This window comes from Lithobates pipiens, unplaced genomic scaffold (assembly GCF_037356315.1).
Source record: "Lithobates pipiens isolate NorthernLeopardFrog02 unplaced genomic scaffold, aLitPip1_a1.2 Scaffold_13, whole genome shotgun sequence".
Lineage (NCBI taxonomy): Eukaryota > Metazoa > Chordata > Amphibia > Anura > Ranidae > Lithobates > Lithobates pipiens.
The window spans coordinates 397,514,429-397,541,245 of NW_027507718.1; the positions used below are offsets into that span (position 1 = coordinate 397,514,429).

The following is a 26,817-nucleotide window of genomic DNA, read 5'->3' on the forward strand; positions in this document are numbered from 1 at the left end:
AAACCTTTAGAACTAATGGTAGCAGAAGGGTGAATATTTTCTATTCGGTAATGCAGATTACCTTAGAATTATGAATGTGAAGAAGAGATCTGGGGTCATATATATATATATATATATATTTCTTGTGTGCTGGGATTGGGGTAAATGTCCTTTTACCACTGTATGAGCAATAGTGGTTAGGGCGGCACAGTGGTGTAGTGGTTAGAACTCTCACCTAGCAGTAAAAAGGGTCGCTGGTTTGAATCCCAACCACAACTCTACCTGCCTGGAGTTTGCATGTTCACCCCGTGCCTGCGTGGGTTTCCTCTGGGTACTCCGGTTTCCTCCCACACTCCAAAGACATGCAGGTAGGTTAATTGGCTTCGGTCCCAAATTGGCCTTGGTATATGAATGGGGACCTTGTATTGTGGGCTCCTTGAGAGTAGGGACCAATGTGAGTGTTTGCGATGTACAGGGATAGGGACAATTGTAGACACTCACTCAGGTTGAACTGGATGGACTGGTGTCTTTATTCAACCTTACTTACTACAACTATGAACACCAGGCAGGTGGGTCAGTAATGATGAAGGTTTTTGATTTTCTTCAATTTATGCAACACATGAAGATTTGTCCAGTCTACAGAGAATCGTATAGTGGCCATACACATAGTGCTTGGTTATTGATCTAGTTACAAGCGATCACAGAAAAGCCATTCATCATCCATTAAAATAACATACAATTTTTTTTTTCACATCTTGTGATCAGACCAGCCTAAAATATGGGCAATCTTTCATAAATGTAAGTGATCATTGTAAGTCGATCAGCTGGTGCACACGTATGAATGTGTTCATGTGGTCAGAAGCTATTTGCCAAAATTCTGTTGTGGTCAAGCAACAGGGCAGTCTAAATTGAGCAAAAGCTCTCTAAATCAATGAAAGTGGAGGGTCACTGGTTTGCTATGTTTATTAGTCACATTGAATGAATATCACAAATGCTTTTTCTTTTATTTGTTCTTGATTTTTTTGTTTCTAGTTCTAGAATAACCCCTTGATCTCTCTTTTATAGCTGAATGCCATGGCAAATCGAGCAGCTGGGAAGGGCTATGAGAATGAGGATAACTACTCCGACATAAAGTTTCAATTTATTGGCATTGAGAACATCCATGTGATGAGGAATAGTCTCCAGAAGATTTTGGAAGGTAAATCCAACTGTAAATTTCTTTATTTGCTCAACAAGATAATAAACTGATAGAAAGGGGACACAAGCATATGTACGTGAAATGACAACGGCTTGTTTACTGGAGAGTGCAGAGAATTCTATATCCATTGACAGAGCATATAACTGTTATATGTTCATTGTCTGCTAGCACGCATTGTCCTACAACAGGGATATGCAATTAGCGGACCTCCAGCTGTTGCAGCACTACAAGTCCCATGAGGCATAGCAAGACTCTGACAGCCACAAGCATGACACCCAGAGGCAGAGGCATGATGGGCCTTGTAGTTTTGCAATGGTTGAAGGTCCGCTAATTGCATATCCCTGTCCTAGAACATGCTTATGTTACGCACACTGTCACAGAGGACGCTGCTACCATGGGTTCATGGTGGATTCCAAATTCGAGGTTCCAGCTAATTTAATGTGGAAGTTTGCAAGACTGAATATTTTTTTCTTGCGACCGTAATGCACTGCCTGATCTTTCAACTGTGGTCTGTGTTAAAGTGGGCAACATAGGGACTTTATGTGTCAGTCTCCTCAGTATTAACCACTTCAGCCCCAGAAGAATTGACCCCCTTCCCGACTAGAGCATTTTTTGCGATTCAGTACTGCGTCGCTTTAACTGACAATTGTGCGGTCGTGCAACGTGGCTCCCAAAAAAATGTTTTTTCCCCACAAATAGAGCTTTCTTTTGGTGGTATTTGATCACCTCTGTGTTTGTTTGGTTTTTTTTTTTTGTTTTTTTTTGCGCTATAAACAAGAAAATAGCAACAATTTAAAAAAAATTTTTTTTTACTTTTTGCTATAATAAATATCCCCCAAAAAATATAAAAAAAAAATCTTTTTTTCCTCAGTTTAGGCCGATATGTATTATACATATTTTTGGTTAAAAAAAATCATGATAAGCGTTTATTGATTGGTTTGCGCAAACGTTATAGCGTCTACAAAATAGGGGATAGTTTTATGGCATTTTTATTGATAATTTTTTTTTTTTTTTTTTACTAGTAATGGCGGCGATCAGCGATTTCTATTTTTTACATTTTTGTATTTTTTTTTTTTTTTTTTTTATCGTGACTGCGACATTATGGCGACACGTCGGACAATTTTGACACATTTTTGGGACCGTTGGCATTAATACAGCGATCAATGCTTAAAAAAAATTGCATTGATTACTGTAAAAATGTCACTGGCAGTGAAGGGGTTAACCACTAAGTGGTGCTGTAGGGGGTTAAGTGTGTCCTAGGGAGTGATTATAACTGTAGGGGGAGGGGCTGTGTGTGATGCGTCACTGATCACCGCTCCCGATTACAGGGAGAGCTGATCAGTGACCATGTCACCATGCAGAATGGGGAGATGCTTGTTTACATTAACATCTCCCCGTTCTTCCACTCCGTGAGAGGAACGTGGGTATCCCCGTGAACATTGGGTCTGTGGGACCCGCGATCGTGGTCATAGAGCTCCTGGCGGGCGCCCGCGAGCTGCCTCTTAAAGGGCAACATACATTGTGTCATTTAAAAAAACGTAATATGCATTTTTTTTTGTTTATTTAAAATAATGAAAAAAAAAACAAAGTGTTACACAAGTATACACAGATCATATACAGGTATCCTGCCATGATGGGGTTTATAGTACAAGAAACCCCCCAGGAACATCAATGATGGGGCAACACTATTCCCCCTTCCAGAAAAACTGACGGGGCACTATTCCTCCCGGGAACATCAATGATGGGGCACTATTCCTCCCGGGAACATCAATGATGGGGCACTATTCCTCCCGGGAACATCAATGATGGGGCACTATTCCTCCCGGGAACATCAATGATGGGGCACTATTCCTCCCGGGAACATCAATGATGGGGCACTATTCCTCCCGGGAACATCAATGATGGGGCACTATTCCTCCCAGGAACACCAATGATGGGATACTATTCCACCCGGGAACACCAATGATGAGGTACTATTCCACCCGGGAACACCAATGATGGGGTACTATTCCACCCGGGAACACCAATGATGGGGTACTATTCCACCCGGGAACACCAATGATGGGGTACTATTCCACCCGGGAGCACCAATGATGGGGTACTATTCCACCCGGGAGCACCAATGATGGGGTACTATTCCACCCGGGAGCACCAATGATGGGGTACTATTCCACCCGGGAGCACCAATGATGGGGTACTATTCCACCCGGGAACACCAATGATGGGGTACTATTCCCCCCCCCCCCCCGGAACACCAATGATGGGGTACTATTCCCCCCCCCCCAGGAACACCAATGATGGGGTACTATTCCCCCCCCCGGGAACACCAATGATGGGGTACTATTCCCCCCCCCGGAACACCAATGATGGGGTACTATCCACCTGGGAATACCAATGATGGGGTACTATCCACCTGGGAATACCAATGATGGGGTACTATCCACCTGGGAATACCAATGATGGGGTACTATCCACCTGGGAATACCAATGATGGGTTTCTATTCCACCCTGGAACACCAATGATGGGTTTCTATTCCACCTGGGAACACCAATGATGGGGTACTATTCCCCCCGGGAACACCAATGATGGGGTACTATTCCCCCCGGGAACACCAATGATGGGGTACTATTCCCCCCGGGAACACCAATGATGGGGTACTATTCCACCTGGGAACACCAATGATGGGGTACTATTCCACCCGGGAACACCAATGATGGGGTACTATTCCACCCGGGAACACCAATGATGGGGTACTATTCCACCCGGGAGCACCAATGATGGGGTACTATTCCACCCGGGAGCACCAATGATGGGGTACTATTCCACCCGGGAGCACCAATGATGGGGTACTATTCCACCCGGGAGCACCAATGATGGGGTACTATTCCACCCGGGAGCACCAATGATGGGGTACTATTCCACCCGGGAGCACCAATGATGGGGTACTATTCCACCCGGGAATACCAATGATGGGGTACTATTCCACCTGGGAATACCAATGATGGGGTACTATTCCACCTGGGAATACCAATGATGGGGTACTATCCACCTGGGAATACCAATGATGGGGTACTATCCACCTGGGAATACCAATGATGGGGCACTATTCCTCCCGGGAACAGCAATGATGGGGCACTATTCCTCCCGGGAACAGCAATGATGGGGCACTATTCCTCCCGGGAACAGCAATGATGGGGCACTATTCCTCCCGGGAACAGCAATGATGGGGCACTATTCCTCCCGGGAACAGCAATGATGGGATACTATTCCTCCCGGGAACACCAATGATGAGGTACTATTCCACCCTGGAACACCAATGACGAGGTACTATTCCACCATGGAACACCAATGACGGGGTACTATTCCACCGGGGAACACCAATGACGGGGTACTATTCCACCGGGGAACACCAATGACGGGGTACTATTCCACCGGGGAACACCAATGACGGGGTACTATTCCACCCGGGAACACCAATGACGGGGTACTATTCCACCCGGGAACACCAATGACGGGGTACTATTCCACCCGGGAACACCAATGACGGGGTACTATTCCACCCGGGAACACCAATGACGGGGTACTATTCCACCCGGGAACACCAATGACGGGGTACTATTCCACCCGGGAACACCAATGACGGGGTACTATTCCCCCCGGGAACACCATTGATGGGGTACTATTCCCCCCGGGAATACCAATGATGGGGTACTATTCCCCCCGGGAATACCAATGATGGGTTTATATTCCACCTGGGAACACCAATGATGGGTTTCTATTCCACCCGGGAGCACCAATGATGGGTTTCTATTAGAGGTCGACCGATATATCGGCCGGCCGATATATCGGCCGATATTTGCCGTTTTTTAAATAATCGGCATCGGCCGATTTGTGCTGATAAAAAGCCGATTTAGAACTACAGCGGGACTTTGAAATGATTTCTGTATAGAAGTCAGTCTAAGTTGACTGAGTCGTCATAGCAACCCTTTCCTCCTCTCTGGGCAGGCTGCCAAGAAAAGAACTAAATGATACAATGTTTACACTTGAATGAATTAAGTCATCTCAGTGTGTAGAAGTTCTCAGTTTAACCATTTAAAGACTAAATCTTTTCTGACACTTGTTGCTTACAAGTAAAAATCCTGTATTTTCTGCCAGAAAATCACTTAGACCCCCCAAAAATGATATATATTTTTTTAGCAGAGATCCTAGGGAATAAAATAGCGGTTGTTGCAATATTTTATGTCACACGGCATTTGCACAGAGGTCTTTCAAATGCATTTTTTGGGGAAAAAAAATACACCATTTAAAAAATAAAAATAAAATAAAAACAGTAAACTTAGCCCATTTTTTTTTTTGTCCAAAAGTTTTGACTACCTGTTTTTATTTAATAAATATATATATATATATATATATATATATATATATATATATATATATATATATATATATATATATATATATATATATATATATATATATATAATTTTTTTTTTATCTAAATCATACATACAAGTAAACTGATTGGAGGTTTGTTTTGTTTAATAAATGTTTAACTGTAAGAAATTTTCTGTATCACTTATGAAGACTGCTTTCACACTGGAGCGGGCAGGCGTTGATGGTAAAACGCAAGTTTTAGCGGCTCTTTACCATCATTTTAGCGGTGCTATTTGGCTGCTAGTGGGGCACATATAACCCAGCTAGCGGCCAAGGAAGAGGTTAAATGCGCCCATGAAGCACTGCTGCCAAATCGCATTGCATGCGCTTCGGCAGTGGTGCCCATTCATATCAATGGGCAGGAGTGGTGGAGGAGCGGTATACACCACTCCAAACGTGCTGCTCTGTCTTTCACACAGACTGCAGGGGAGCCATTTTGCAGGCACTTTACAGGCGCTATTTTTAGCCCAAAAGCGCCTTAAAACGCCACAGTGGGAAAGGTGTGTTAGATCAAGGGGGATTAAAAATAAATAAATAAATAAAATAAAATCGGCCTAACATATCGGCCCAAAAAAAATCGGCATCATATATCGGCAATCGGCCGCCATGATTTCTAAATATCGGCATCGGCATCGGCCAGAGAAAAACCCATATCGGTCGACCTCTAGTTTCTATTCCACCCGGGAGCACCAATGATGGGGTACTATTCCACCCGGGAGCACCAATGATGGGGTACTATTCCACCCGGGAGCACCAGTGATGGGGTACTATTCCACCCGGGAGCACCAGTGATGGGGTACTATTCCACCCGGGAGCACTAGTGATGGGGTACTATTCCACCCGGGAGCACTAGTGATGGGGTACTATTCCACCCGGGAGCACTAGTGATGGGGTACTATTCCACCCGGGAGCACTAGTGATGGGGTACTATTCCACCCGGGAGCACTAGTGATGGGGTACTATTCCACCCGGGAGCACTAGTGATGGGGTACTATTCCACCCTGGAGCACCAGTGATGGGGTACTATTCCACCCTGGAACACCAATGATGGGGCATTACTACTCCCGGGAACACCAATGATGGGGTACTACTCCTGGGAACACCAATGATGGGGTACTATTCCACCCGGGAACACCACTGATGGGGTACTATTCCACCCGGGAACACCACTGATGGGGTACTATTCCACCCGGGAACACCAATAATGGGGTACTATTCCACCCGGGAACACCAATGATGGGGTACTATCCACCCGGGAATACCAATGATGGGTTTCTATTCCACCTGGGAACACCAATGATAGGGGTACTATTCCACCCGGGAGCACCAATGATGGGGTACTATTCCACCCGGGAGCACCAATGATGGGGTACTATTCCACCCCGGAGCACCAATGATGGGGTACTATTCCACCCGGGAGCACTAGTGATGGGGTACTATTCCACCCGGGAGCACTAGTGATGGGGTACTATTCCACCCGGGAGCACTAGTGATGGGGTACTATTCCACCCGGGAGCACTAGTGATGGGGTACTATTCCACCCGGGAGCACTAGTGATGGGGTACTATTCCACCCGGGAGCACTAGTGATGGGGTACTATTCCACCCGGGAGCACTAGTGATGGGGTACTATTCCACCCGGGAGCACTAGTGATGGGGTACTATTCCACCCGGGAGCACTAGTGATGGGGTACTATTCCACCCGGGAGCACTAGTGATGGGGTACTATTCCACCCGGGAGCACTAGTGATGGGGTACTATTCCACCCGGGAGCACCAGTGATGGGATACTATTCCACCCTGGAACACCAATGATGGGGTACTACTCCTCCTGGGAACACCGATGATGGGGTACTCCTCCTGGGAACACCAATGATGGGGTACTACTCCTCCTGGGAACACCAATGATGGGGTACTATTCCACCGGGTACTATTCCACCAATGATGGGGTACTATTTCACCTGGGAGCACTAGTGATGGGGCACTACTCCTCCCGGGAACACCAATGATGGGGCACTACTCCTCCCGGGAACACCAATGATGGGGCACTACTCCTCCCGGGAACACCAATGATGGGGCACTACTCCTCCCGGGAACACCAATGATGGGGCACTACTCCTCCCGGGAACACCAATGATGGGGCACTACTCCTCCCGGGAACACCAATGATGGGGCACTACTCCTCCCGGGAACACCAATGATGGGGCACTACTCCTCCCGGGAACACCAATGATGGGGCACTACTCCTCCCGGGAACACCAATGATGGGGCACTACTCCTCCTGGGAACACCAACGATGGGGCACTATCTCCCCACCCCCAGGAACACCAATGGGGCACTATTTCCCCCCCCCTCCCAGGAAAACCAATGATGGGGCACTTGCCGCACCCATAAATACGTTTGGATCATGGGCACTTGTCTTAGAATTGAATGTACTACTGTACTGAGTTGTATTGACAGTGTGCAGCTCTGCTCTTATGGCTGCTTCTTGCCTCTCTGTCCCCCTCAAGGCAGCAGCGGGCGGGGGTGAGAATATCAGTGGGGGGCTGACGTCAGCGAGGGAATGCCTGGTCACATATGGTGGCGCTGCCGCGTTGGATTCTAACGGACCGGCAGGGAGGAAGGTGCGGATCAACTAATCGATAATAATCATCGTTTTCAGAGATTTTCATTATCGATAATATTGATTAATAGTTCCAGCAGCTGTTTGTCAATGCTTTTTTGGAGTAGTTTAGGAAGAGCTGACAGCCTGTATAGAGAGAATTAATTGCTATACTGTGCTATATTGCACTAAATTACTGTGGCTTGTGGTGTGATGGGCTGCACCCACACCCTCACCACCATTGCCAGCTCTTGCCACCTCATCTGTCCTATTTCAGTTCTCCAGCACTGTAAGGGCTCATTTACACTTGCTTCGGCTTCAACACACATTAACAGCTATTTTACACTTGCTTCAAAACAAGTCTTCAGACAGGCTTTGTGACAGCTCTCTGAACACCAGTCAAAGCCCCTGTCACTAAATAAAATGGTTGCTTACAGTCCTGTTTACACCTTGCTTTTGCTTTGCTTTGGCTTTGCTTCAAAAATTATACCCCATGTAGCTTTAGTGGTGCTTCAAAGCGTCTTCAAAGCCTCCATAGAATTTTTTGGCAAAGCTCGCTCAAAGCCTCACCAAAGGCTCTTTGAAGCACCATTGAAGCTCCACCGAAGCCTCACCGAAGCCTTATCTAAGCACCAAGCAAAAGCAAGGTGTTAACAGGACTGTGACTGTAAGTTAACCATTTTATTTAGTTAAGGGGCTTTGACTGGCATTCAGAGAGCTTTAACAAAGCCTGTCCGAAGCCATGTTTTGAAGTCTAAACTAGCCCTAAAGGTGCCACATGACCCCAGCTGCCATAGGTCCCTTTCCAGCTCTACAGAAAAACTTTTTGCTTTGTTAAATGTCTCCTATGGCAGTGCCCAGCTCACCATGCCCTTTTTTGACAATAGCTTACCTATTCGCTTTGAATATGGCCAGAGTTTAGTAGAAAGATCTGCCCTCCCCATAGACTAATGCATTTCGACAGCTAAGTTTTGGGTTTCATTCATTTCAAACGGTATTTGAAAAAGCCAAGAAAGTGAACTTATGTTTGTCACACAGGGCAAGGCAATAGGCTCACGTAATTTCTTCCTCCTTTCCACACTGCTTCTATGGATTTTTCTACTTTCCCCCACCACCCTATTTACCTGCCAGAGCAGTGAACAAAGAAACAAACCCAGTGTAAGCTTAAAGTTGATCTGGTCAGAGATTATAATGCCTTTCTCAAATAGGTTTCCTCAAAAGATTGCTAGGGGTTTCTTGAGAGATGAGCAATTTCTGGCTCCCAGAAAAGTAACCACTGACATCAATTATCTTTTTAACTATCTGTAAGTGGGACATTCTTCCCACTTACCACCAACGTAAGTGCCATACTTTCCGCTAAATATCTAAGGAGCATTCTTCCCACTGACTATTAGTAAGAGGTGCCTTCTCCCGCTAACTACTGGTGTAGAGGTGTGCTTTATCCAGTGATCATCACTCTAAGGGGGCCCTTCTTCTATGACTACCAATGTAAGGAGTATTTCACTGACCACCAGTGTAAGGGGACACTATGCTGACCACCAGTGTAAGGGGGGTACTATATTGACCACCAGTGTAAGGGGACACTATGCTGACCACCAGTGTAAGGGGGGTACTATATTGACCACCAGTGTAAGGGGACACTATGCTGACTGCCATTCAAGAGAGCATTTCACTGACCACTATTGTAAGAGGGTATTTTACTGACCACCAGTGTTAGGGAGTACTACATTAATCACCAGGTCAACGGAGCATTTCCCTAAGACCTGAAAGGTACTTTACCTGCTTACGGACTGCCCCATGCACATATACTGCGGCAGGGCGGCCTCTCTGTGCCAGATCACGTACCTAGTACGTTATCTGACAGTTCTGGGTCCAGAGGCGTGCACAGCGACCCACTCCTGCTGTGATTGGACACAGCAGATGCCAATCAGTGGGTCCGGCAGACGCGATGTCCACCGGGACCCGCCGATCATTCGGGGACACGATGTAAACAAAACAGACCACTGTTCTGTCAGACAGGAATGTACGGATCCTGTGTTTCTGCTAAGCAGGAACACAGATCTTTACCTTCCCCCAGTATAACACCCCCCCCCCCCCCCCCACAGTTAGTAAGCACTCCCTAGGAACACAGTTAACCCTTTAGTGCAGTGACAGTGCATTTTTTTTTTTTTTTAGCATCGATCACTGTTTTATTGTCACTGGTCCCCAAAAAGTGTCAGGTGTCCAATTTGTTTGCCGCAATATCGCAGTCCCGCTAGTCGCTGATCGATGTCATTACTAGTAAAAAAAAAAAAAAAAATATCCAATTGTTTGTATACACTAGAACTTTTGCACAAACCAATCCATATACGCTTATTGGGAGTTTTTTTTTACCAAAAATATGTAGCAGAATACATACTGGCCTAGATTTATGAAGAAATGTGATTTTATTTATTTTTTATTTTTTACATTTTGTTATTGGATATGTTTTATAGCAGAAAGTAAAAAATCTATATATATTTTTTTTTTCAAAAGTGTCTGTCGTTTTTTTTGTCTATAGCGCAAAAAATAAAAACCGTAGAGGTGATCAAATAGCACCAAAAGAAAATTCTATTTGTGGGGGAAATAAAAAGGCAAACATTTTATTTGGGTAGAGTGTGGCATGACTGCCCAATTGTCAGTTAAAATAAGGCAGTGCCATACTGTCATGAAGGGGGTTAAATCTTCCGGAGCTGAAGCGGTTAAGGGTATTAAAAAAAAAAAAAAAAAAAAAGGTTTAGAAAGTCTTTATTACCATGTATTCCTCTTCACATCAGGCAGCTGAATGGAGTGGAGAAAAAGCAAGCGCAAGGCAAATAGACACAGTGGCGGGGTGGGTAGGTTGGGTGTCCATTAACCACTTGACCACTGGGCACTTAAACCCCCTTCCTAACCAGAGCAATTTTCAGCTTTCAGCTATATGAAATGTTTGTCCTTTTTTCACACAAATAGAGCTTTCTTTTGGTCATATTTATTATTTTTTGGAAAAAATTTAATAAAAGTTGAAATATTATATTAGAAGTTGTACTTATAATTTTTTGTAAAGTTATCCAAAGGATTAATTATCTAATCACAAAAAGAACACACTAGATTAAGTAAAAAAATAAATAAAAAGAATCGTTCTAGTCGATGACTAAGGCCTCTTTCACACTGAGGCGTTTTTCAGGCGCTACAGCGCTAAAAATAGCGCCTGAAAAAAGTGGCCCCTTTCACTCCAGTGTGAAAGCCGGAGGGCTTTCACACTGGAGCGGTGCGCTGGCAGAACGGTAAAAAAAGTCCTGCTAGTTGTATCTTTGGAGCGGTGTATTCACCGCTCCTACCCATTGAAATCAATGGGGCAGCGTGGCTATACCGCCGGCAAAGCGGCGCTGCAGCCGCGCTTTGCGAGTAGTTTTAACCCTTTTTCAGCCGCTAGCGGGGGGCAAAACCGCCCGCTATCGGCCGAATACCGCTGCTAAAATGACAGTAAAGCGCCGCTAAAAATAGCGGCGCTTTACCGCCGACGCCTGCACCGCCCCAGTATGAAAGGGGTCTTATCGAAAAAATAATCGATAGATTAGTCGACAGACAAACGAATCGTTAGTTGCAGCTCTAATCACCGCTGGCTTTTTTTATTTTTTGCGCTATAAATCAAAAAAGACTGAAAATTCTGTAAAAAAAATAATAATAAAAAAATCTTTGTTTCTGTTAAAATTTGTTGGCAGAGTATTGTAAAGTATGGGGAGAGTATTGGCACAGAGCAGCTGTGAGCTGTGAGCTGGATGTGTAGTGCCCACAGCGCTTCTGCTATCTCTCCGCCTCTCCCCTCTCATTGTACCGATCGGTACAGAGAGGGGAGGGAGGAACCGGCGTCATGACATCACGCTGGTTTGTTTACATGATGGATTGATCACATGGTATCACATGGCTGTTTACCGCTATCCATGATGCGCCGGGTCTTCCAGACCCGGCATTCACGGATGTTTGCGGGAGCGCGCCCCGTGGATGTCCACCCAGGAAAACGCGACATCGCTGTCGGCTGTGGCGCGGTCGGCAAGTGGTTACAGAAAACCTGTTGAATAATGGACAAAACACGAATTCACTTTTATAGTAAACCTGTTTTGAAAGAAATGGGGAATCTGAATTTGACTTTTTCTGAAAGTGCTAGTCGCCTGGCTCTTATCCAGTGGCATCGAGACATTGAGTTGCTAATCCCCTAATCCAAAACCGAGTCTGAACTCTTTATCTGATTACCTGTTCTAGGTACATAAGCTAAGCTTTTGAAACAAGAGTGTGAGCATGCTATCCATAGACATTAAAGATAGTAGTGCAGCTTAAAGATGGTTGATCTTGCGTTTAATATTTCAAATGGTTACACGGAAGCTGCTACAACCCCCAAATATCAGATAACGTAGTGAATAAAACAGTGTTAGGCCCCTTTCACACTGGGACGGTTTTCAGGCGTTACAGCGCTAAAAATAGCGCCTGTGTAGCGCCTGAAAAAAACAGCCTCTTTCACTCCAGTGTGAAAGCCGGAGGGCTTTCACACTGAAGCGGTGCGCTGGCAGGACGGTGAAAAAAGTCCTGCTAGCCGCATCTTTGGAGCGGCGAAGGAGCGGTGTATTCACCGCTCCTACCCATTGAAATCAATGGGACAGCGCGGCAATACCGCTGGCAAAGCATTGCTGCAGCGGCACTTTGCGGGCAGTTTTAACCCTTTTTCGACCGCTAGCGGGGGTTAAAACAACCCCGCTAGCGCCCGCAGAACGCCGCTAAAACGACGGTAAAGTGCCGCTAAAAATAGCGGCGTTTACCGCCGACGGCCGCACCGCCCCAGTGTGAAAGGGGCCTAAGGCTGGGTTCACACTTATGCAAATTGGATGTGGATTTCCTCACATCCAATTCGCATGACAGGAGAGTGTGACCGGCTCTCAGTGCAGCCGGTTCTCACACCTCAAGGGCGGCCGTCGAGCACACTGCAGAAGAGTCCTGTGCTTCTTTGGATCTATTACAGGTCCAAATTCAGGCAAAAAATTACCTAATTTGGGCCGGAATCGGTGAACAGGGACGCACCGGACCCCTGCTGCGAGCCGCTTCACCGATGGTGTGAGCCCAGCCTTAGGGAGGTTTCCAGCGTTTGCCAGAGTGAATGACAACAGTGTAAATAGCAACTGTGGTTCCTGCATGAACAAGAACAAAAATTCATTCCTGTTCACTGAATTGGAAACACTTTATACTGTGCGGGAATTGCTGTTACTATTTATTTACACTGTTGCCATTCACTCTGGTGAATGCAGGAACCTCCTTTAGGCCCTGGTTCACACCAGTGTGACTTGTCATGGGACTTGACAGTTCAAAGCCGCATGACAAGTCGCACCCCATTTGCGGCAATGGACCTATTGAGTTGCAGCGATTTTGAAAAAGGTTCCTGCACTATTTCTGTGCAATTTCAGTGTGACGTGCATGGACATCTGATAGATGTCAGCAAGCTGCACATGAAATCGCACTGATCTTTGGCTTTGAAGTAGCACAACTTCAAATCCACACTGGTGTGAACCGGGGCTTACACTGTGTTTTATTTAGAGCATGACATCAAGACAACAAGCATGTTGAAGATAGAATGATCAACAGTGGCAGAATTTGTTTCATTCATTCGTTTTTTCTTTTATTATTATTGGCGCTTATTTAGTACCGCCAATTTACGTAACGCTTTTCATATAAATGATACATTCACATCAGTCGCTGCTTCAAGGAGCTTACAGTCCAAGGTCCCTAAAGCAGCCCATAGACAATTCTATTTTTTTTGTTCAACCGGCGGGTTGAACAAATAAAAAACTGATCTTATTCCCCCATGTTCTGATAGAGACTTCCCCAATGTCTGAATACACTAATCGACTCCGATGGCTTTAGTCTGCATTGCTGATCAAATGGCATTAACCTGAAAAACTGTCCCCATACATGGATCAAAAGTCCCCGTTGAACCATGTAGGGTCAGCTTAACTCACAATTATACATACAGACGGGAGCCAATTAACCTACCAGCATATCTTTGGAGTGTGGAAGGAAACTTATGCAAGCTCTGGAAGAACAGGAAAACTCCAGGCAGGTAGCATCATGGTTGGGATTTGAACCGATGACCCCAGTGTTGCCAAGCAGAAGTGCTAACCACTACATCACTGTCCTTTACCCTAGGTCAGTGATGGCGAACCTTGGCACCCCAGATGTTTTGGAACTACATCTCCCATGATACTCATGCACTCTGCAGTGTAGTTGAGCATCATGGGAAATGTAGTTCAAAAACATCAGGTGCCAAGGTTCACCATCACTGCCCTAGGTCTACACTATGGCAGCTTCCCGGCAGCCACATTCATGTTGTCTTTTGGCTTTCAGTTTTCATTGTGTTTCATGTTCTTAGTGATAAAGTTAATTTTTCAGTCTGACTGACCCTGTTTTGTATAGTGTCCCTAAACCTGCATCATAAAAAAGAAAAAGGACCAATAAATGGTGTATTACATACTGTTTTTACCCACTTAGTCACTATGAGATTAGTTTTCTGTGTTCTGCAAAAAAACTGGTTTATCCTGCTCCTCTTTATCTCCACCTTCTGCTCCATGTCCCAAATTCAGCTAGGGATTTTGTAGCTGTGGTAGCAACTCTGCACATGCTCAGTTTTCAGTGAGTTTCTACACTGAGTATTTTCTTCCCATCGCATCTGATTAGCCAATGTGACTAAAGAGTCACAAATGTGGGAGTATACACAGTGGTAAAATGATAGGCCACTCCCTCCCTCTTCCTCTATGCTCACTAACCAGCTAAATACAATGGGGGTCGGATAATACATGTAGATTAATGGTGGCTTCACCTCCCTGGCGATAGGAGTGTGACCTGCAGAAATCTGCCCACACCATGTTTTTTCCACAAAATAATAAAGATTTGATTTCAAATAAATATTTGTATGACAATTTAAAATAGTTTATTTTATTTATTTTTACTCTGTATCCCAAGGCTGTTTTATTTATTTTATTTTATTTTTTTTAAATATGTGATCAGCAGTAGAGGACTAGAAGCTCCTCCTGCTTATGTTTACCTGCAGACAGGCTGAGAAAGATCTGGGTCAGGTGACAGCTATATACCAATTAGAAAAAAGGTACTTGGATGTGATGTGTTTGTGTGTCACCCGCTCTGTGTGTACTACTGTCTGTCCTACAGAAGCTGGTCTAACCACCCACCGGCTTCTGTTGAACGCTCATGCTGGAAAGTCACTCCCCCCAATACAAAAAAAATAAAAAATTCTGACATGAGAACATGCAAACTCAATGCAGATCATATCCTGGGATTCAAACTTAGGCCCGCTTCTTTTTTTTTTTTTTTTTTTTTTTTTCCATTGATCATAGATTATAATATGTCTGTTGTGTCCATTTTGCTGTCCTGATAAAAAAAAATTGAGCCTTAGTTCAAGGAATTGTTTTTGACTGCTGTATGTTGAATGTCTGAGCTATACACCATGTAGTGTGTAGCTGTTTTCAGGCTAGTAAGAAATCCAAGACGTTCAGGTAACCTGATCTGGGTGAAGAGTGACACCAGCAGGACTACGGGACTAATTTTAGAAGGACGTGCGTCAGTAACCTTTGGCGTGTCAGATAAACAGATCACATTAGTTCACTTTCATTTTGGATCTCAAGTCTAACCGCAGGTAGTACATGAATGAAATACCTTCATAAAGGGTGTCCAAACTTTCCACATATATCAGTCATTGCACTATAGAGCTTCAGTATAGACCTGCCTAAGATCAGAAGTTCTCCTTTCATTGGCAAGAATGAATACACAGAAAGGTGTCCCTAGACATTAGATGATCATTATCTGATTTTGCAGATGCTACTTGCCTGGCTGTCATGGTTGACCCTCTGGTTTCAATACTTGGAGTCACAGATATGGAGCAAATATATTCATAAGGACTTGATCTTCATAATTGTTCCAGGCTAGTGGCTCAAAACATATTCAACCGGAAAGACAGCCAGGCAACTAGCATTTTCAGAAAGAGATCAGAAGTAGCAGTGTTTATATTGCCTAGGTAGAGCGAGGATCATGACGTGTGTGTAGTCCAAGTCCTCCGCAGACCTCTCACAGGCGAAGTTGCTTTTTTTCACCATCCTGCTGTTCCCCCTGAAAAGATTAGCAGGGGTTTGAAACTGGCAGCCCTCCAGCTGTTGTGAAACTACAAGTCCCATGAGGCATTGCAAGGCTGACAGTTGCAAGCAGTGGCAACGGTGGCTTTCCCTGCTCGACAGCAGCAGCTGCCTCCTGTTCCCCCGGCTCTCCACGGGTCATCACGGTGGCAGCTTCTGTTCCCTGCCTCCTCCTGGGCAGCCAATCGGAAAACAGGTCTCACACCCGCTTCTGATGGGCCGGACCCAGGGGTGGACTGACAATTCATGGGGCCCCCAGGCAATCAGACATTATGGGGCCATACAGTATACACAAACACACACACAGTATACACAAACAGAGTATACACAGACATGTTTCTATTGGCTGATAAGGTACTGGAGAGTTGGGGCAGCTATAATCTCTGGATTTTTAGACCAAAAGGATGTTGGTAAGGGACATTTCAGAGACGGATGTAAAAAAAAAACACAGATTTTTACATACTTTCCCTGGTTTTACTGAGGCTGGCAACCCTGATGGGCCCCCTAGTGGCACGGGGCCCTCGGGCAGTGAACGAGTGGCCCAATGGTCAGTTCGCCCCTGTCCGGACCCCATACACACTATTAGATTTTTTTCAGATTTACAAAATTTATGATTGCATAAAAAATTTAAACTCTTAAGGTTTGACCACATATTATATGGTTTTGGTAAATCTGAAGACAAAAACCTGCAGAAAATCTGGGGTCTTGGAGCCTCTGCATCTAATCAAGTGCTTAAAAAAAAACAAAAAAAAAAACATGGCCGATGTAATTCATGCACCCGGTGACTCTTTGATGAGAAAAGTATGGAGGGGGGCATTGTCAAAGGGAAAGATCCATAAGCTGCACATCATGAAGCAGACCCATGTGCATGAAGTGAGATGAATGGCAGCCTCAGCAGGACACGCCCCCAACACGTTTCTCTCCGCCCCTTGGAGGTTAATTATGGGCATGGATTGGCCATTATTGGGCCATTTTGTGAAAATTCTAGCTGCCTGACTGTTTGGCTTTAATACAGACAAGCGTCTGAGAATGTTAGGTCCCTGGCAGGAAGTAATCCTGACGGTTTTCTAAGGAGGTTTCAGAAATGACAGGCTCTGTGATTTTATTTGTGACAGAGACACTTTAGGCAGGTTTGCTGTGAACACAAATCAGAGCATTCATGTTGCTTTCTCTAATAGTGATGTGTGAAATAATCTAGATCAGTGATGGCGAACCTTGGCACCCCAGATGTTTTGGAACTACATTTCCCATGATGCTTATGCAGTTGAGCATCGTGGGAAATTTAGTTCCAAAACATCTGGGGTGCCAAGGTTCGCCATCACTGGTCTACATCAACTACTTACTGACCAACATACTGTACATATAATGGTTATAACAGACAGCTATGATCCTTTTTTTTACAATTTTTTTTTTTCTGCCAGCAATTGACTTTATAGCGGCCTAATCACTTTTGCTGTGCTGCTAATGATGCTTCTGAATGATTTCAAAGCTGTCATTCTGTAGCTGTTCCAGTGAGGGAAGCAGCTTATTGAGCACAATCTGTGCTTGGTTAGTTGCTTTGAATGGCAAGGAAAACATCAGGGGTCTAAGAGACCCCAGATGTCTCCATAAAGAGTACCTGTTACCTGCTCAAAGCTTATTACAAGAAGAATTGCCTGTCCCCTTGTTAGGTTAAATGAAGAAACTATTATTATTATTATTATTTTTTTTTTTTTACAGTGTGAAAACATTTTTTTTAAATAAAAAGGATTTTTAAAAAATGTAGGCGCGCACATACTGGCAAATGCACATGTCGGCCTGGCACACATATGTAAACGGTGATTGCACCACACATGTGAGGTATTGCCCCAAAACGTCAGAGTGAGAGCAATAATTCCAGGACCCCATTTCACAAATCACTCTAAACTGATAACTTGTAAAGGTTTTTAAAGTGGTTGTAAACCCTAGGACAAAAAAAACCTGCAAGACAAAGGCATAATGATCTAGTATGCATAGCATACTATGTGAAAAGATATAAAGAAAATATACCGCCCTGTCTGCAATCAATGTAAAAAAGCAGCTAGCACAGCAATAGATCAATTGCAAAGGATGAAAACATGTGAACAGTAAGTACAGCGCTCAGAATAAGTCTCAGAATAAACTGAAAAATATACCTGTAGCAAAAAGTGTGTTGTAGGGGTTTACAACCACTTTAAAGAAAGGCGCAAACACCTAGTGCATTATTGCAAAAAAAAAAAAAAGTTTTATTTAAAAACTATTTTTATCCATTTTATTTGCTCAAATACATTATTTGCGGCAATGCACTAGGTGCTTGCATCTTCCTGTTTCCTTGTTTTTGTAGTTGCCTCTCTTCTTGCTGTTCTCCAAATGGTCATGTTGCCAACCCTCTCGTTCATGTCATCACGTACATCGTAAGACTAGTGGTCACTACTTGTCCTGCGGGGTACATGGTGTGCCCACCCACAATATGGGGCTGGAGTGACAAGAACCCTTAATACTTTGTTGAAATGATACTAAAGTCATGTTTTGTTTTTGTTAAAAATAATAAACATGTTCTACTTACCTGCTCTGTGCAGTGGTTTTGCACAGACCAGCCTAGATCCTTCTCTTCTCAGGTTCCTCTTGGGCGCTTCTGGCCCCTCCCTCCTGTTGAGCGCCCCCACAGCAAACAGCTAGCTATGGGGGCACCCGAGCCAAGCCAGTCAGACACAGAGCCACGGCCTGGCCCAGCCCTAAGCTCCTCATTGGCCAATGGCGCTTTGCTGCTGTCCCAGCCACTCAGAAGGGAGAATCCCGGACAGCCGAGGCTCTCGTGCTCATCGCTGGATGGTAAGTATTAGGGGGGCTAAGGGGGAGCACACAGAAGGCTTTTTATTTTAATGCATAGAATGCATTAAGATAAAAAAAAAACTCTGCCTTTTACAACCACTTCAAATCTTTCTCATGAATATCCTTGAAACAAGCCTTATAAGCTGCATCGTTTTTTATAATTGATCAAGTGCCCAGGGTTCTCCTTTAAACTGTGAATTTAGCTGTTAGCCTGGACTTCTGCATTAATTAAGTTTTCTTGGAGTTTACTTTAATGAAAGCCCAAATTCACTAGATATTAGCAGTTACTTATTGATATATAGGCAGAATTAGTAAAATTGTATTTGTGGCATTGCATGATATAGCAGTACTGAAATAATGAGCTGAGCATAAAACATACTGAAATCTTTTTACTTCTTCCAGCTCTGTCCATAATAATTTCCCACTGGAAATTATGCTTCCCATAAGCTGCATGCAGCCGCTGGGCTCTGTACAGTATGATTTCAGTTCTGTGAAATGTCAGATATTCTCCCTTCCTTTTAACTTATTGTCCTAGAAAGAAGCGAGCAATCTGCAGGAGGTCAAATCATGAATCATCATTTCATTTTTATCCATATTTCTGAAGTCCTTCCACAGCGTGACGCTTTCCCTTTAGCGGAAGCTTTAAATTTTAAGATGTCACAGTTATGTATTGTTACTACTTTTTATGTTATGTGAATATTTCATTTCCAAGGAGCACAGACTGCCATGTCCTTCTTATATAAATATATATATGTATGTATGTATGTATATGCATCTAAAAATATTCCAAAGATAATATACAATTACAGTTGTTATACCTGGAATTGACTGCTCGGGACTTCCGACTTCCTGACAATTGTGTTTTGACCTTGTATGAAAAAAAGTTGTGTGACTTTGATTTAGCGTCTTTGACCTTGGGGTCTCTGCGAATGGTTCTGGATGATGCATAAGAAATTCTCTATAGACTTAGGTCTGATGGTTCACATGGAGTTTGGTTCTCTTTATTGAAACACAAAAAAAAAAAAAAAAAGAAAGCAAGGGTCATAGCTGCTAGTGTGATCCATAATATAAAATGAAAAGTGTGGACCTGAACATGTTTTCATACAGGGCATATACCGTATTTACAGGGCATATACCGTATTTATCGGTGTATAACACGCACCCCAAGTTTAAGAGGGAATTTAAAAGAAAAAAACTTTTAGGAGGGAAGTTTAAGGAAAAAAACTTACATTTAAATGCCCATCAATGCAACCTTGTCAGTGTCATTTGCAGCCTTGAATTGCAGCCTTGTCAGTCATTTGCAGCCTTGCATTGTATTGCAGTCTTCCATTGCAGTCTTCCACTGCAGTCTTCCACTGCAGTCTTCCACTGCAGCCTTCCATTGAAGCCTTGTAGGCTTTTCTCCTTGCCATTTTAAAAATTGCGCCGCTGAGATACAGAGCGGATGTCCTGTGTATCTCGGCGGCGCTCGTTCTCGGCTATTTTCGGCCCTTCTCGCCTATTTTCGGCCCTTCTCGGCGAGAACGGCCGAAAATAACTTAAAGCCGCCGAGAGCGGCAGAAAAGGTTAGGAAGGGCGGGGGATCGGCGTATAACACGCACCCCCGATTTTAGTGTTATACGCCGATAAATACGGTACATATTTCTTCTTTAGCTTGGCAGTGACAGCGTGACTTTCTTTTGCTTCCATTTCCTTTCCTTCCTATGCCTACATTTCTTGTTTTAGAACATTTCTTTTTCATAGAGTACTCTGGATACATATAAGATATTTATTTATTACAGATATTTATATGGCACCGACAATTTACACAGCACTTTACATATGTTGTACATTTACATCAGTCCCCTGCTTTTCAAGGAATTATCAATCTAAGGTCCCTATCTCATACAGTAGGGGAAATAATTATTTTATACCCTGCAGATGTTAATTTGCCCACCTAAAAGGAAGGATCTATAATTAACATAGGTGTATTTTAAATGATAGAGACAGAATATCAACTAAAAATCCAGAAAAAAAACACATGATACAAATTGAGTTGCAGTTCAGTGAGTAAAATAAGTATTTGATTTCCAAGCAAAACATGACTTGGTGCTTGGTGGAGAAACCCTTGTTGGCAAGCACAGAGGTATGATGTTTCTTGTAGTTGGTGACCAGGTTTGCCCACATCTCAGGAGGGATTTTGGTCCACTTTTCTTTACAGATCTTCTCTACATCCTTAAGGTTTCTTGGCTGTTGTTTGCCAACTTGAAGTTTCAGCTCCCTCCATAAATTTTCTCTAGACTTAAAGGGGTTATAAAGGCAGAATGTTTTTTTTATCTTAATGCATTCTATGCACCAAGATAAAGAGCCTTCTGTGTGCAGCAGCCCCCCTAACATTTACCTGAGGTCCCTGTCTGTCTGGCGATGTCCACGAGTGCCTCAGCCATCCAGATTCGCCTTCATGATTGGCTGAGACACAGCAGTGGCGCCATTGGCTGTCAATCAGTCACCTAGCCAACCAGGGGAGAGAGGGGCAGGGCCAGGTCGGGGCTTTGTGTCTGAATGCACATAGGGAACTGTGACTCTGCTCCGGTGCACCCAGAGCAAGCTGCTTGCTCTGGGGGCACTGAACTGGAGGGAGGGTCCAGGAGCACAGAAGAGGGACCTGAGAACAGAAGGATCTGGGCTGCTCTGTGCAAATCCACTGCAACAGAGCAGGTAAGTATAACATTTTTGTTATTTTTATAGGGAAAACTAGACTTTACAATCACTTTAAGGCCTGCAGACTGGCTATGCCACTCCATGATCTTAATGTGCTTCTTCTTGAGCCACTCTTTTGTTGCCTTGGCGGTATGTTTTGGGTCATTGTGCTGCTAAAAGACCCATCCTGGACCCATCTTTAGTGTTCTGGATGAGGGAAGAAAGGTCTCATTCAAGATTTTACAATACATGGCCCCATCCATTGGCCCCTCAATGTGGCAAAGTCGCCAATACATTTAGCAGAGAAACTGCCCCAAAGCATAATGTTTCCACCTCCGTGCTTGACTGTAGGGATGGTGTTCTTAGGCCGCGTACACACGCGGGGACTGTTCGCCCAACTTTGTCCGCTGAACAGTGTTTCGGCGGACAGTCCGCCCGTGTGTGGGCTTTCAGCGGACAGTTTCAGCGAACAGTCTGCTGAACAAAGTTTTTCGGAAATTCCGAAAAACTGTCCGCTGAAACTTGGTTTCAGCGAACAGTCCCCTCGTGTGTAGGCTTGTTCGTCAAACTAAGTTCCGCGCATGCTCAGAAAGGATTTACACGCCGAAAGTTGTAATGCAGTGTATAGGACGTCGTATTTTCCGTCCCGTCGTACGTGCCGTTCGCGTCATCGCGCACGGTTTCAGCAAACCGTTCGTTCGTCGTGTGTGGGCAAGTCCGTCCATGCTAATTTTGAGCGGACTGTTCGCTGAAACTGTTTGACGGACAAAGTTGAGCGAACAGTCCCCGCGTGTGTACACGGCCTTAGAGTTATAGTCATCATTTTTCTTCCTCCAAATACGGCGAGTCGAGTTAATGCCAAAGAGCTAAATGTTGGTCACATCTGACCACACCACTTTTTCCCAATCTTTCTCTGAATCATTTAGGTGTTTATTGGCAAATACAGGCCTCTATATGTGCCTTCTTGAGGGGGGACAGGTGGGATTTCAACGTATTGTGTTACCAATATTTTGTTTGGGTTTGTTTGGCATGTGTGGTTCCAACTGCCTTGGGATCATTCACAAGCTCCTCCCATGTAGTTCTGGGCTGATCCCTCACTTTTCTGGTAGTCCTCCCTACCCCATGAGGCAAAATGTTGCATGAAGCTCCAGATTGACAGGACTACTCTATGTACCACATGAGCACATACTGTAGCCAGTCTGTGGGAGCCAAAATTATTGTTGGTTGGTAGAGGGATCAAACACTTATTTTACTCACGTGTTTTTTTTTTTTAATGAATTTTTGGTTGATATCCTGTCTCTATCATTTAAAATACACCCATGATAAAAAAAAACATAGACTCTTTATTTCTTTGTAAATGGGCAAGCTTACAAAATCTGCAGGGGATCAAATAATTATTTTTGCCACTGTATGCATACATGCACACACATACTAGGGCTGGTTTGGATGGGAACAATTTAACCTACCAGCATGTATTTGGAGTGTGTGAGGAAACTGCAATACCTGGAGATTGGGATGCCAATCGATTAGTCTAGTGCAAATGGATAGATCGGGTGAAGAATTACACATAACCTCTCAGTAACCACTTTCTGCTGCAGTGTACGACCTAACACTGGTAATAAGCTTAGGAAAAAAAATCCAGTCTTTACTCTTCTCCAATTACACCTCTATTCATTCAACCACAACTTTTTAGCAACCACTTTTAATATTAATCTTTTCCTAAATTGCTATGGTCATTGAGATGTTTTTGTTACATAGTTATCATAAAATATTACCTTATCCAATGAGGGATTGCATGCTACAGTATAAAATTGTATATGATGGGTTCAGGAAATAGTAAGTAAAAAGTAGCAGTAATATTGTTCATAATAAATCACACAGTATGTTACGCAAATCAGAAACTATGGTATGTATTATATAAAACCATCTGTTTTTACTCCATCAAGGGATGCAGCTTATAAATGTACTTGTCAAGTGTTTTTAGCATATTGTGACCCACGCCTGGGGGTACTTGGTAAACTCTGCCCTTTGTAAAGGGTACGCACTTTAGCCATGGCTGTACTTTTCTGGACTGTAGTGCTAAGCAACAGGAATGTACTAAATCCTGATTTGATCAGTATGTAGTAATGTAATGATAACTTACCGCTTGCCATCATACCCTCTACACTCCTCTCCAGCACATACTGCCTGCTGCCACACCACCTACATTCTTCTCCAGCACCTACTACCAGCCATCATAGCCTGTAGACTCTTCAGCACATACTATCTACTATCATACTCTCAACACTACTCTTAAGCACATTGGACCCTCTGTCATACCTTTAAAATTCCTCTCCAGCAGATACTGCCTGCCGTCATAACCTCTGGTGGTTATGACTAAGGCCTTATAGGCTGAAACGCGTCAACCTTTGGTCACTGTGGCTTGTTAATAAATGCTACATTTTTTAAGAGCAATCACCGGAGTGCGGATCATCTTTTCCTCATTTGCCTGCTGTCATACACTCTACACTCTTCTCCACATACTACCTGCCGTCATACCCTCTACACTCTTCTCCACATACTACCTGCCGTCATACCTTCTACACTCTTCTCCACATACTACCTGCCGTCATACCCTCTACACTCTTCTCCACATACTACCTGCCGTCATACCCTCTACACTCTTCTCCACATACTACCTGCCGTCATACCCTCTACTCTCTTCTCCACATACTACCTGCCGTCATACCCTCTACACTCTTCTCCACATACTACCTGCCGTCATACCCTCTACACTCTTCTCCACATACTACCTGCCGTCATACCCTCTACACTCTTCTCCACATACTACCTGCCGTCATACCCTCTACACTCTTCTCCACATACTACCTGCCGTCATACCCTCTACACTCTTCTCCACATACTACCTGCCGTCATACCCTCTACACTCTTCTCCACATACTACCTGCCGTCATACCCTCTACACTCTTCTCCACATACTACCTGCCGTCATACCCTCTACACTCTTCTCCACATACTACCTGCCGTCATACCCTCTACACTCTTCTCCACATACTACCTGCCGTCATACCCTCTACACTCTTCTCCACATACTACCTGCCGTCATACCCTCTACACTCTTCTTCAGCACTTACTACCTGCCGTCATACCCTCTACACTTTCTCCCACACATACTACCTGCCGTCACACCCTCTACACTCTTCTCCTGCACATACTACCTGCTGTCATATCCTCTACACTCTTCTCCTGCACATGCTACCTGCTGTCATATCCTCTACACTCTTCTCCCGCACATTCTACCTGCTGTCATACCCTCTACACCAGGGATATGCAATTAGCAGACCTCCAGCTGTTGCAGAACTACAATTCCCATGAGGCATAGCAAGACTCTGACAGCCACAAGCATGACACCCAGAGGCATGATGGGACTTGTAGTTTAGCAACAGCTGGAGGTCCGCTAATTGCATATCCCTGCTCTACACTCTTCTCCCGCACATACTACCTGCTGTCATATCTTCTATACTCTTCTCCTGCGCATACTACCTGCCGTCATACCCTCTACACTCTTCTTCAGCACATACTACCTGCAGTCATACCCTCTACACTCTTCTTCAGCACATACTACCTGCCATCATACCCTCTACACTCGTCTTCAGCACATACTACCTGCCGTCATGTATGTAACTACAGATGGTGCATTTTCACATAAAACCAAGGTTTATTGGTTATCACATAAGCGTGATTTATATTGCATTTCTTTTGATGACCAGCAGTGGGAAAACTGAAAAATTGGCATTTGTAAGACAATGTGTCTTTTTTCTTTCTACTCGTAGTTCTTTATAAATTCCCATTAGTATATCCTTGTTTCATAGAAATCCGGATAAAGACAAGTTGTAATGCTATTTATTTTAAGCCGTTCTTGTGGATTGTCAGCGTCAAAGCATTTTTAATGTAACTTGTCCTAGGACAAGGTGACCACACAGCAGGAGGGGATTCTTGCCATTTCCATTTACCCTAAATATCTCTCTGATGTCGGCTTTTCACAGCGTGATGCTTTCTGTTTGGATACATTGTGCAGAAGCTTTAAGTTTAGTACGTTAGTTATATATTGTCACTTTTTTTTCATGTTTTTGTCCATGTTATTAATTCTTGGTAAAACTTTTAGGAGTGTTCCAGATCTAATGTTATTCTAAAAATATTACTTATGTCCGGATGCGGATGTCTCCTTGTAGGACTATTTAAAAATGACTGGGCAGAGACATAAGTTACCATCCCTAGGTGTCAATATTTAAAGCGGGAGTCCACCGGGACTCCGCGTTTTTTTTTTTTTTTTTTAAAAGCCAGCAGCTACAAATACTGCAGCTGCTGACTTTTAAATAGTGACACTTACCTGTCCAGCGCGCCCGCTATGTCGGCACCCGAAGCCGATCGCTCGCTCGTGCCGCCGCCATCTTGGGTATGGGAATCAGGAAATGGAGCCTTTCGGCTTAATTTCCCGGTTCCCTACTGCGCATGCGCGAGCCGCGCGGCGCAATCCGGACGGTCCCCACTGCCTCTGGGAGCTGTGTGTTTCCCAGCAGGCAGCGGGGCACTTGCTGAAGGGGGCGGGCGCTTGCGGAAAGGGGCGTAACGTACGCCCCTTTCCGCAGAGAGCTAGCCCGGAAGTGGGTGCAGTTACCTGGATTATCCAGGTAACTGCACCCCCCTCCCCCCTGAAAGGTGCCGATTGTGGCGCCGGAGGGGGGGGGGATTCCGATGAGCGGAGGTCCATTTTAGGGTGGACCTCCGCTTTAATATATGTAGATTACTACTACAGCCTGGTTCTTGTACTTTTGCTAGGTTATACACTGCCGTCTGATTTCTGTTTAGTTAACCTGTAGAAGGACAGCAGAATCTGATGAAAATTGTGTGTCA

The 26,817-nt window shown here is 44.4% G+C and overlaps 1 protein-coding gene across 1 annotated transcript in view; it reads left to right on the forward strand.

Annotated features, from left to right (window-relative positions):
• Positions 1-26,817, forward strand: part of MTMR7 (myotubularin related protein 7) — a 94,514-nt gene that overhangs the window by 35,689 nt on the left and 32,008 nt on the right. The window contains exon 7 of the mRNA XM_077477404.1: positions 1,045-1,177. Within this exon, the coding sequence (XP_077333530.1) occupies positions 1,045-1,177 (133 nt within the window). The remainder of the gene's footprint in view (positions 1-1,044; positions 1,178-26,817) is intronic.